General features: G+C 65.3%; 1 protein-coding gene across 4 annotated transcripts in view; it reads right to left on the bottom strand.

The window, feature by feature from the left end:
* The window catches only part of ARHGEF10L (Rho guanine nucleotide exchange factor 10 like), a 130031-nt gene that overhangs the window by 51839 nt on the left and 65701 nt on the right, over positions 1-12491 (bottom strand). For all 4 annotated transcript variants that reach the window (XM_062190519.1, XM_062190518.1, XM_062190520.1 and 1 more), the window contains exons 8-14: positions 9543-9651; positions 7941-8047; positions 6177-6254; positions 4312-4491; positions 3358-3474; positions 2538-2630; positions 1382-1555 (exon numbers count right to left, since the gene is read on the bottom strand). In XM_062190519.1, coding sequence (XP_062046503.1) covers positions 1382-1555; positions 2538-2630; positions 3358-3474; positions 4312-4491; positions 6177-6254; positions 7941-8047; positions 9543-9651 — 858 coding nt within the window. The remainder of the gene's footprint in view (positions 1-1381; positions 1556-2537; positions 2631-3357; positions 3475-4311; positions 4492-6176; positions 6255-7940; positions 8048-9542; positions 9652-12491) is intronic.

Here is a 12491-nt window from a genome sequence, read left to right as displayed (position 1 = left end):
CCTCCTGGGGCGGTGGGGCAAACCCAGATGCCCGTGGGGCCAGCAGGTCACACAGGTGCAAAGCAGCGGCCACCAGCCACGTGGGCAGTGCCGTCGGCAAGGGTGGGCAACAGCTCTTCCACCAAGAAGCCCCGCGAGTCTGATCTTAGGGGACAAAGGCTGTCCGCTTTGGCCGGCACTGTGGCTCAGAGGTTTAAAGCCCGGACCTGTGGCACCAGCATCCCAGATGGATACTGGTTCACTCCAGCTCCCTGCTAATGTGCCTGGGAGGGCAGCGGAGGATGGACCAAGTGCTTGGACCCCCGCGCCCATGCAGGAGACTGGGAAGAAGCTCCTGGCTCCTGGCTTTGACCTGGCTCAGCCCCGGCTGATGCAGCCATTTGGGGAGCAAACCAGCAGATGGAAGACCTCTCTCTGTCTCTCTCTCTCTGAGTCTCCTCTCTGCCTTTCAAATAAATAAATCTTAAAAAAAAAAAAAAAAGTCGTCAATTACTTCCCTACAAGTCAAACTTACCCAAGGCAGGACGACCACGCAGGGCCCACACACAGCCCACACCGCCGAGCGCCTGTGTCCGGACCGCTAGAGCTTCCCCCACCCCGTGCCGCCATCTTCCCTCCTGGGAGCTGCCAGCCAGCAGCCTCCATTCGGTGTTCAGGATCCCGCCGCGCCCCAGGGGCTCCTGGAGTTCCCCCAGAGGCTACGAACGCCCCCCTCCCAACCCCACACAGAAGCCCCTTCCCCAAGAACCGCCCAGCACAGTGCCTGTGGGGGGCCCTGGCCCTGACCCAGCCCCCCCTTCTCTGGGATCCGGGTTCGGCGTGGGAGGCCCCTGCCGTGTGCGCAGGTGACTCGGCGAGGGGACCTTGTGCGGACTCTCTGGCAAGGTTTCCAAGCTTTCCTGCCGGGAATGTTCCTAAGCCGCAACCCCAACGCGGGGCCCGGCCTTTCCATCTCCTCCCGTTAAGGCCTCTTGGACTACTTCGCTACTGCCTCGTCCTCGCAGCGGCCCGGGGGACGGGCGGCTCCTGAGCTCACCTCCCATCAGAGGAAGCAAATGGGGCTCAGAGAGGCTGGGCGGGTCCCTGGGGGCCACACAGCATGCGCCAGACTCTCTCCCCAGAGCCCGCGAAATTAACCACGAGGCTCCTGGTGTCTTCACTGGCAATCACACTGATGATGTACAAAACCAGCTGGGGTCCCAGAACGACCCGAGGAGCCATGAACGTGGGGGCTCCAGTCGAGAGCCTAACGCCCAGAGTGAGGTCTGGAGGCTCAGGCAGGAAAGCCAGGCCTGGGGTCCCCGGAGGGCGCCACCACCAGGCAGGCGGCCGGGCAGAGGCAGGCGCCGCCGGCAGGGCGGGCAGGGCGGCCGGCGCTCACCTTGCTGAGGCTGCTGCGGTCGCTCACGCTCTTGGTCAGCTGCTGGATCTCGGCCACCTGGTCGGCCAGCCGCTTCTGCTCGTTCAGCTTCTCAGCCAGCGTCTCCAGCTCGGTGAGGGCCAGCTGCAGCGAGAGCCGGTCGGGGTGGCCCCTGGGGGTGTTCTTCAGCATGTCCTGCCAGGGAGAGCCGGGCTGAGGACCCCTCCCTCCACAGAGCCGCCCGCTGCACACCTCCTCCTCCAGGGACCAGGACTGCAAGGGGCTCAGATGGCGCCACACGGAGGAAGACCTCATAAAACCGCCGCGTGCAGCCAGCGCTGTGGCATAGTGGGCTAAGCCTCCACCTGCAGCGCCGGCATCCCATACGGGCACTGGTTCGAGTCCTGGCTGCTCCCCTTCTGATCCAGCTCTCTGCTTATGGCCTGAGGATGGCCCAAGTTCTTGGGCCTCTACACCCACATGGGAGACCCAGAAGAAGCTCCTGGCTCCCAGCTTTAGATCGGCCCAGCTCCAGCCGTTTTGCAACCATGTAGGGAGTGAACTAATGGATGGATTACCCCTCTCTCTCTCTGCCTCTCTGTAACTCTGCCTTTCAAATAAACAAATAAAATCTTAAAAAAACAAACAAACAAAAAACACTAAATGAGGCAAACAAACATGTGGACACCACATCCCATATGGGAGTCCTGGCTGCTCCACTTCCCATCCACCACCCTGCTAATGGCCATCTGGGGAGTGAACCAGCAGATGGAATCTCTCTCTCTCTCTGTCTCCCTCCCTCACTCTCTCTCCCGCTCCCTCTAACTCTGCCTTTAAAATAATAAAAGAAATAAATCTCTTTTTGAAAACGGGTACAATGGTAACGTATCTGTAAGTGCACTGATCAATACTAACTGATCAAGGCTTAGATCGGAACCCATCCACATCTGAGGATAGAAAGAAAAATGCCACTGGGTCCCTGGGCCTGGCAGCCACCCCCCTCGCCTCCAGGGAGACGGCCCAGGGACAGGACTGGCTTCATGAGGGAGTGCAGAAGAGGCCAGAGCCCCAGGACAGCGGCCAGGCTGTGAGAGGGTCCAGGGCCGGCGCCCCTGCCTCCCCCGCCACCCCTGCCCCCGCCTGCGCTCCGCCGGCCTCCCGGATGATGGACAGGTACCTGCAGCAGGAGGATGAACTGCGGGAACCTCTGGATGGGCTTCACCATGAGCCCGTAGAGGGTGACCCGGTCCGGGCTGCACACCTGCCGCCGCTGCCGGAGACAAGGCGTGTCACTCGCTGACCCTCTGCACCCGGGGGTGCACAGGGTCCTGACCTGGGCTCCTCTCCCCAGGCTGCTGCTCAGCCCCGGACCCCGAGAGAAGAGCCCAGGGAGGGCCCCGGCTCCACAGCCAAGGATCCCCCCTCCCCGCGGATCCCACACGCCCCGACCCTCGGGAGACCAGGCAGACAGGGGTCAGACTTCCAGAAGTCAGGACCACCACTCCGTCTGCTTACTGAGCAGAGAGGCCGGGGCCCCCGTGAGCGGCAGGGGCCAGGTGGGCTTCCCACCCTGTCCCTCGCACCTGCTCGATCACTCCATGCACACACCTGCTACCCGGGCCCCACACTCGCCCCCTGCAGCCCCACGGCTTCTCCACTGGCCCCCACTTCATGTCTGCCCAGCTCAAAACTCCTCCATGGCTCCCCAATACCCCAGCCAGAGCTGGGAGGTCCAGAACTCCCCAAATGGACCCCAGCTGCCCCCTGGCTTCAGCGCCCCCTGAATCCACCCCGCCTTGCCCCCTCCTGCTTCTGACCTTTGCCCCTGTCCTTGTCCCTGGAACACCCTCCCCCCGTCTCCGCTCCAGGATCAGGACCTCATCACCACCTGCTCCCAGGGACGGGGTGGGGGTGACCCAAAGGCCAGAGGCGAGGCGCCCCGGCCCAGGCTGCAGCAGCCGAGGCGCTGGTGGGAGGCGGCCCCGGGCTGCACACACCTTGAGGAAGTCAAGGAAGGCGGGCTTGGTGAGACAGGCCTTCTTGATGATGGACATGGCGTTGGTGAAGTTGTTCACGTAGTCGCTGTACACGTCCAGCACCATGGACTTGGAGAACTGATGGAGGCAGGGAGGGGGCCAGGCTGAGCGGCCGCACCTGCCCCACCTCCCCCCACCCTCCCCACTGTGGCCACACCCTGATCCACAGACAGCCCTGCCGGAGAGTGAACTGGACACCTGGGTGTGGGCGAGGCGCCCGGCTCAGAGAGGCCACAGGGCCATCCCAAAGTCACGTGTAGGACCCGGCAGCCCCAGGAAACAAACAGCCCCTCGCCAGGGCGGTGCGTGGACTGAGCTGAGGGTGGAGACCACATCTGCAGCCCAGGAGCCGGGCTCCTCAGCAGACCCACAGGCGCTGTGGCTCCCCAAAAACCCATTTTGGCTTTCACCAGACCCAGAGGCCTCCGACAGACCAAGGCCAACTCCACTGACTTGAGCCTCCCCTGCCTGGGGGCGCCGGAGGCCACGGACCTGACACTGACAGGAGACACCCAGGGACCCCTAGCCCTGCCCAAGGCAGCCAAATGGGGCCAGACCCCATCTCCCGGGACAGCACAGGGGCTTCCCCTCAGGGCAGGATCTGCACCGCGTTTCTAACGGTGTGGTCACTCCACAAGGGAGGGAGCTCGTGACCTGCCAGGGGACCGCCCCCAGTGGCAGAGCCAGAACAAGGAGTTGGCACCAGCGGCACTCAGCCTGGCAGACACTTACAGGGACACGTGGGCACTTCCAGCTGTCACACCCACCCCTGGCTTCGGCCAAACACGCAGGCCCTGCCGCCCTCAGCCCCACCCCGCCCCAGCCTGAACACGGTCAGCAGGCAGAGGCAGGTGGCCAGGCTGGGTGACCCCCAGGGCCAACCCCAGGGGGCCGCGCAGAGAGCGGGGCACCTACCGAGGCCACGAAGAGGTCACCGATCTTCTCGGTGGAGTCCCACTCGGCCACGCGGGACGACAGGGCGATCTGGAACATGGAGTGGCAGTGCAGGATCTCCTTGACGCGGAAGAACACGGCCTGGCACTTGCGTGCGCTCAGCGCCTTGGGCTCCATCTCCATCAGGGGGTTGCGGTAGTCCTGCGGGGTGGGCGCATGAGGCCACGGCCCCTCCCTCCCGGCCCCCAGGGCCACCCAGACCGGGCGAGGCCGAGCAGAAGCGGCAGACACCAGGTGGGCCTTCCTGGTGGAGAGCCCGCGGTCCCTCACTCTGCCAGAGAGGCCGGGTAGGCCTTCCTGGTGGAGAGCCCGCGGTCCCTCACTCTGCCAGAGGCCGGGTAGGCCTTCCTGGTGGAGAGCCCGCGGTCCCTCACTCTGCCAGAGGCCGGGTAGGCCTTCCTGGTGGAGAGCCCGCGGTCCCTCACTCTGCCAGAGAGGCCGGGTAGGCCTTCCTGGTGGAGAGCCCGCGGTCCCTCACTCTGCCAGAGGCCGGGTAGGTCTTCCTGGTGGAGAGCTCACAGCCCCTCACTCTGCCAGAGGCCGGGTAGGTCTTCCTGGTGGAGAGCCCGCGGTCCCTCACTCTGCCAGAGAGGCCGGGTAGGCCTTCCTGGTGGAGAGCCCGCGGTCCCTCACTCTGCCAGAGGCCGGGTAGGCCTTCCTGGTGGAGAGCCCGCGGTCCCTCACTCTGCCAGAGGCCGGGTAGGCCTTCCTGGTGGAGAGCCCGCGGTCCCTCACTCTGCCAGAGGTTCCGGAAGGGCCTCTGCGGACACGGCTCTCTCTGCTCCCCCCACCACACACACCCCGTGTGACTTGGGTGCTTGGCAGGAACAGGCTCTCCAGCACCAGGGAACTCCGAGGAGGCTCCCCCCGCGGCTCTGCCTGTGGCTGGGCCAGACTGAGCCCTGAGGTCGCCACAAGCCCCCTCGGCCCAGGACCGAGCGCCACGCTGTCCGTCAGGCTCGGTCAGAAGCAAGGGGCATTTTCATCTGTGCCTGCCCGATGCCCGGGCTCCCTCTCTCTTCCAAGCTCGGGAGGGGAAGAGAAGGGGGCCTTGGCACCTTCCTCCCCCACAAGCCCCTCCCCAGCGGCCTCACTCCGACAGCCAGCGCTGCCCAGATGTGCCAGCCCGGGGACTCTGCCTGCGACCAGGTCGGCACACCTGGGTCACATCACGCAAGCGTCTGCAGAGCAATTCCTGGGTATCCTGGTGCGAGACCCTGAGCGGCGCCCCTGCCTTGGGAGCCCAGAGAGGACGGGGGGCTCGGCTCCGGCCCTCGGTGCCTCCAAGCACAAAGGAACCACATGCCCTCGACCCTACAGGAGAGCACACAGCCACCCCCGGGAACTCCTGGTGTCCCCAGAACGGGGGTGCTGTCCCCACAGAACAGCGCAGGCAGCGCAGGTGCTGGGCGGAGTGGCTGGGACGCCCGGGTTCCACGCCGGAGAGCCTGGCTCCACCTCCTGCTCTGGTTCCTGACCCCTTCCTGCTAACACACACCCCGGAAGGCAGCCCTTCCGTGGCAGTACCTGAGCCCCTGCCACCCACGTGGGAGACCTGCTGAGTTCCCACTCACCATGGGCCAGCCCCAGCCATCACAGGTATCTGGGGATTTGGGGGATCCCTCTCTACCTCCCCCCGCCCACCCTCCACCTCTCAAGTAAATAAATAAATAATACATTTTTTAATTAAAAATAGAAAACCAGCGCCAGCTTTTGAACGCGTCCCCCTTAAAAACGGCCCACGGCCCCCAAACACGCCTGGTCAAGTGCGCCGCCAGGGTCTTCCCTGCGCTGGCCCAGACACCCCGACAGCCCCGAGGCCACACCTGGAGTATCCGCTTCAGGGAGTCCACGTAGCTGCCTTCGCTCTGCACGATGGAGCCCAAGATGTGCCTGCGGACGACCTGGCGAGCGACAGCTCGGTCAGTGGGGCGGGGGGCGGGGCAGGAAGGGCGCCAACAACTCCAGGATGGGATGGGGCAGCGGCCAGGGGAGGGGCCGCACTGCCTTCCCTGCTGCCCACACTTCCCCAGGGCCAGCTGCGCCGGCCTCTGCTCCCCGCTCCCACTGTGTCGGCGCCCTCGGCCTTTGGACGACTCTAACAGCAAACTCTTGGGCTGAACTGAAGCCCCAGCCCCTGGCACGCGCTGCAGATGGACTCCTTGGGCCACTGTCTCCACGAGAAGGTGCCGGGGCCCCCAGCCTACCAGGGTCTCCACTTCAGTCTCTCCCCGTCCCCGTGTAGCCATCGGGGTCTCTCCTCGGCAGGAGAGACCCTCTAGGAGCAGCGCCTCTAGGGCCCATGCTGGGCCCCCAAACCCTAGCCACAGCTGACAGCACGTGTGACCTGGCGGGAGCAGGGGGTCCCAGGTTCCGCTGCACGCTGGGACCACAGTGGGTCTCTAAGATGCGCTGTCACCTGGCTCTCACCCTGGGCATCCCGATTTCCTCGGGACTGAGTGTAACCTGGGTTTCAGGATCTGTGACATCTTCCAGGTCACTGTGGGACAACGCTGGGCCAGCACACAGGGACGGTGTCCCATGTGGGAGGTGGCCAAGGCCTGCACAGAGCGGCACCCAGTGCAGAGTCCCTGTGGACATGACGTTTGGGGCTGAGCCACTTCTCGGTGGGTGCTCCCCATGCCTCTAGCTACCCTGCACCGTGAAGACCAGAAACGTCTCCGGATGCTGCCAGATGTGCCTGGAGGGCAAAAATCACCCTCGGGTGAGAGCTTTGGCCAAGGGTAACTGACAAGGCCTGACCGGGGGTGCAAAGGGCTAGAGTCCCACCGACAGCAGCAGCAGGAGCGCACACAGCTGTGGCCTGGGGGTGGCACCGGGGCAGGGTGGGGGCGCCTCCATCTCAAATGCTGTGCAGAGGCTGGGCAGACAGATGGCTAAGGGCTGGAGAAGAGCAGGCGTCCCAGGATGGGGGCGCTGCCCCTGGGCTCCGGCCACCGCCGCGGGCAGACCCGCACGCCAGAGCGGCGCCAGCTTCCTGCCCTCTGCGGGCAGCCGGTGGCAGGATGCTCTGCCAACCACACAGTGGGCAGAGCCCTTCCGCTGGGCCAGCTGCCGGACACACCTCCCTCTATCCCCACCCCTGCATGGGGCAGCGGGGATCGGCCGGCAAACCCGGACCGGGAGGGGTGCCTGAGCAAAGCCGCTGGGATCTCAGCGTGATGCTCTGGGGGCAGGCAGCCCTCATTCTGGGGCCTCAACTCCTGGCAGCAACTGTGGCCACGCCGCCATGTGAGGTCAGCGTGGGCATCTGCGCCCTGCGGTCTCCCCCAGGCCCCTACTGATCTTGACGGTCCCTCCCTCCAACAGCGCCTGAGCTAGAACAGTCCACTCTGCTTCCACAGTCGGGGTGGGGGGGAGCCCCTCAAATCCTGGCGAGCCCTGCCCCCACAAGCCAACAGCATGGAGGCCACAGGACCCTGTTTAGAAAGCCTGTGCATCCAGCTAAGACAAGCCATGAGCCTCCCACCCTGGTGAGGCCCTAATCCTCGCTTCCCCTTCATGAACCAGACCAGAGTAGGCACAGGGAGCAGGCTGGGACCCCGGGCCCCTCTCTGCAAACCCCTCACCTGCTGAGGGCTCAGGCCATCAGGCATGGGGCCCAGCTCCGGGGCCGGGGGCTTGATGTCCGTCACGGCCACCTCCAGGAGCCCCATGTCTTCCTCCTCCGAGTCACCTGGAAGGTCAGATAGGGCCGATGACACAGCGGGGTGGGAACAGCGCACATCACCCTGTGCAGGCCCCAGGAGCCAAGGGGCCACCGCAGACCAGCCCTGGATCGGGTCTCGGGGGAGGAGCAGCCCCCGGGGCCGTGCGGGACCAGAGCTGGGCCGCTGACCGGTTCAAGTGCTCACGGCTCCACCCCGGTCCTGGAAGGGCCGCCAGCAAAGCCGTACACACGTGAGCGAGAACACGCACGAGAGAGAATGGACAGGGAGGACAAGGCGCGTCCGGCGGGGCCCGGGCTCTCAGAATTCACCCGGCCAGGAGCCACTGCCCCTGCCAGCCGCCCACGGCTCCATCCCTAGCCACTAAAAATAGTTTTCTTCTGGACGCTGAAGTGGGTAAGAAAATAAGCCCCGAGAAAAATGGGGCAGTCTGGCTTTGCGATTTCAGTTTTTTATTCAAAAAAGGAGAAAAAAAAAGAATGCAAAGACCCACAAGGAGAGAAGTTCAACTGGAACGGGACAGGGACTCCCTGGCCCGAGTGGAGGCGGGACCGGCGTGGCACAGGCCAGGCCCAGGCCCGTGAGCGACGGGGAGCCAGGGGAGGCCAGGCGGCGGGCAGCCCCGCGAGACGGGCACGGGCGCAGCGAGATGCGACCCCAGCTGCTCCGCAGCAGCCGTGGGCAGCAGGAAGCGGGTGCCGCAGGGAAGCTGGGACAAAAGCAGAAGTGGCAGCCACCCCGGGGGCACCGAGGGAGCAGGGGCACCGGGGGGGGGGGCTTACCTGAGCAGGAGACGGAGGAGGAGGAGGAGGGGCAGCGAACAACAGCGTGGGGGTGGGCGTGGGCGTGGCGGGGGCCCTCCTGCCTGGCCCACATGATGCCCTGGGCATCACCGCGCACCCACCCCAGCCGCCGGGCCCGCGGCTTCCTCTTCCCCCACACACCACCGCCGGGCAGCATTCTTGGCCTGTGATTCGAGCCCGGCTGCGGCTATTAATAACGCCTCGGAGGGAGGGTCACTCCGGGAAAGGCTCCGGGTTCACGGGCGGGGTGGGGAGGGTGACCCACACGCAGTCGCCGGCCAGCTGGCCTGCCTCCTGCCTTGTCGGGAGCCAGTGCTCCCCCAAAGGCGGAGCAGCCTGGAGACTGGCCGAGCACCCCAGGCCCTGCGCCCACTCCCATGGGCGCCCCGAGAGGTGGGGTTTGACCCATTTCACAGAGGGCAGAACTGTGCAAGGTGTCTGGGAGGCCGCAGAGCTGGGCCGGACCACGTCTGCGTGATGCCGTCCTGGTCCCCAGGGTCCACTCCGCGGGGCTCCCCGCCTCGTCTCAGTGGCCCTCGCCAGCCCCAGGGCGCAGAGGCCACCAGCAGCTCCACTGTGTAGAGGAGGAAGCTGAGCACCCAGAGATCGAAAGGGGCGCAGGCTCCCGGCGCGCTCCCTGGCCCGCGCAGCCCCTCCCACAGGGCCTCCTGCGACCCGGAGAGCAGGGGTGGCGCCTCACCCAGGACGTCTTTGCGGTGCAGGAAGGAGACTTTGCGCATGACGGCCATTCGCGTCTTCTCCAGCCCATCCTTGGTCCCGCTCTTGGCGGCCTTCATGAGCTGGGTCATCTGAGAAAGGCGGAGGGGCTCCTCAGAGGGGACGTGGGCCACCCGCGGCCACCAGCCCCGCCCGCCGAGCCTGGCTGAGACGCGGGAACCACCCAGCCCGTTCCCTGCCCAGGCTGCAGGGCAGCAGAGGCTGGGAGTGCCGGGGGAGGTGAGCAGGTGCACCTGGCCCAGGGGAGCTTCCTGTGGGCAAGCAGAGGTCCTGGCCTGATTTTTCTCTTTGGGACAAACTAGGAGACCAGATGACCAAAGAAGGGAATGGTGTGATGGGGGCAGGGGTGCGGGAGGCTGCAGGCTGGGAGTCCTGGACCTGGGTTCAAATCCCAGCTCTGCCTCTCTCCGGGAAGATGACAGGTCACTAACTTCCCGGAGTCTGTTTCCCAAGCACAACTGGTCACAGCGCCAGCGCCCAGGCCCAGGCAGGCCCTCTGAGCAGCAGGCCTGGTCACTGCAGGGTCTTTGAGGGGCAGCTACGATGCGGTGAGTGCGGGCCCAGGCGGAGACCCTTCCCCTCCCCCCAAACAGCAGGTTCCTCACTGAGCCACGGCCTGGGCAGGGGGGGGATCCAGAGAGCAGGATGCAGCCTCCCCCCATGGGCGCTGGCCGAGGATGCGAGGACAGCACGCCCAAGAGGGGGACCCGGCACCCTGGGCGCGGGAAGCTGGCCACAGGATGGAGAGACAGCCGGTGCCCCCTGCGTCCTTCCCCACCCCCAGCCCGGCCTGGGGGTCTTTGTCCAACACTGCCAGCAGCCCTACCCGGGAAACTGCCGCAGGGCGGGAGGGCTCTGGATCCGCCCCGCCCAGTCAAAGTTCATTTTGGTTAATTTCCACAAACAGCCCTGTGGCGTCACAGTGCACGGCGGGGCTCCAGGAAGACGCTCTCCTCCCTGAACTCTGCTGAAGGTAGGGGCACTGATTTCGGGGGTCCTCTGGTCTCTGTTCTATCACCTCCCCGTGGGGCCCAGGCAGGCTTTCTAGACGACTGGTGGGGGAGGGAAGTGAGGCCCCAGTACCCCCCCCCACGTCTCTGTGGCGGATTCTAAGCTAGCATGGGGGGCATAGACGCCTTAGAGGAGCTAAAGGGGGCCAGGTGTCACCCCAGAAATTGCACACTGATGCCCCTACTCTTCCGGGGTGGGGGCTGGAAACCTCTGCAGCACAGACCAGTGCCCACCCTGGCATCAATGCGGCTGTCCAAGGAGCCCCCAAACTGCTCTGTGGGGGAGGGGAATCATCTGAGGCCCTTCCCTGGGTCAACTTGCCATGTCCCCGCCCCCACAGCACCCCATCCTAGGCTCCGCCCCTCACTGGCTCCCTGAGAAGCCCCACCTGCCCCACCCTGGACTGCAGGCCTCTCAGTGAGTATCGAAGGGCCTCTGTGCAAACTGTGAAATGCCTCTTCCCTCCGTAGGAGGCCTGGGTGTGGGTGTGGGAGCCCCGGGTGTTCGGTATGGCAGCCCCGGGTGTGGGAGTCCCGGGTGTGCGGTCTGGGAGCCCCGGGTGTGCGGTGTGGCAGACCCGGGTGTGGGGTGTAGGAGCCCCGGGTGTGAGGTGTGGGAGAACCAGGTGTGGGAGTCCTGGGTGTGTGGTGTGGGAGCCCCGGGTGTGCGGTGTGGGAGTCCCGGGTGTGGGGTGTAGGAGCCCCAGGTGTGGGGTGTGGGAGACCCAGGTGTGGGAGCCCCGGGTGTGGGGTGTAGGAGCCCTGGGTATGGGGTGTGGGAGACCCAGGTGTGGGAGCCCCGGGTGTGGGGTGTGGGAGCCCCGGGTGTGGTGTGTAGGAGCCCCGGGTGTGGGGTGTAGGAGGCCCGGGTGTGGGGTATAGGAGACCCAGGTGTGGGAGCCCCGGGTGTGGGGTTTGGGAGCCCCAGGTGTGGGGTTTGGGAGCCCCGGGTGTGGGGTTTGGGAGCCCCGGGTGTGGGGTTTGGGAGCCCCGGGTGTGGGGTGTGGGAGCCCCGGGTGTGCGCTGTGGGAGCCCTGGGTGGAAACCACAGCCCTGCGGCTGACGGCTGCTGTGACCGCCAGCCGGTGACTTTAGCACACACAGCCTCCCCCCAGGGTGCCTGGAGACAAGCCAGGCAGACACAGACCGAAGAGCGGCCACATCTATGGGGCTCTTAGAGTCACACTCGGATCACCCAGCCCTCACCTCCACTGTCGGGGCAGCGCCGTTAACACCCCCTATTTCGGGGCCGGCACTATGGCGCAGTGGGTTAAGCCTCCCCGGGCGAGGCTGGCATCCCATATGGGAGCACCAGTTCAACCCCTGGATGCTCTGCTTCGGATCCAGCTCCCTGCTAATGCGCCTGGGAGAAAGCAGGAGATGGCCCAAGTGCTCAGACCCCTGCACCTGCATGGGAGACCTGGATGAAGCTCCTGGCTCCTGGCTTAGGCCTGGTCCAGGGCCGGCCATTGCAGCCATTTGGTGAATGAACCAGCAGATGGAAGACCTCTGACACTCTGCCTTTCAAATAAATAAAAAATAAGTCTTAAAAAAAAAAACAACTCCCACTTCACAGAGACAGAAACCAAGGCTCTGGGCCCTGGGGACCCGCCCAGCACCAGAGTGCAGAATTGGAACCCAGGGCTGCAGGCCTCCATGGCCCTTGCTTTTAGCCTTGACACCCAGTAGGTGCTCAGTGAGCAGAGGCTCCCATGGTCCACGTCGCCAGCACCCAGCAGCCTGGGTGCAGCAGGAGGTGGCGCGGCAATTTCTCCTACAGACGCCGCCCCCGCCTTGGGCCCCTCTGAACAGCTCCAAGGGGCAGGACTATCCTCTGCCAAAACCCAAACCCACCCACCACAGCCATCAGCCACACAGATTCCCAGGCCTTGCCCCAGACC

The sequence above is a fragment of the Lepus europaeus genome, chromosome 5, assembly GCF_033115175.1.
Source record: "Lepus europaeus isolate LE1 chromosome 5, mLepTim1.pri, whole genome shotgun sequence".
Lineage (NCBI taxonomy): Eukaryota > Metazoa > Chordata > Mammalia > Lagomorpha > Leporidae > Lepus > Lepus europaeus.
The sequence above is the reverse complement of the archived record's forward strand: the minus strand, read 5'-3'. Positions and strand labels throughout refer to the sequence as shown.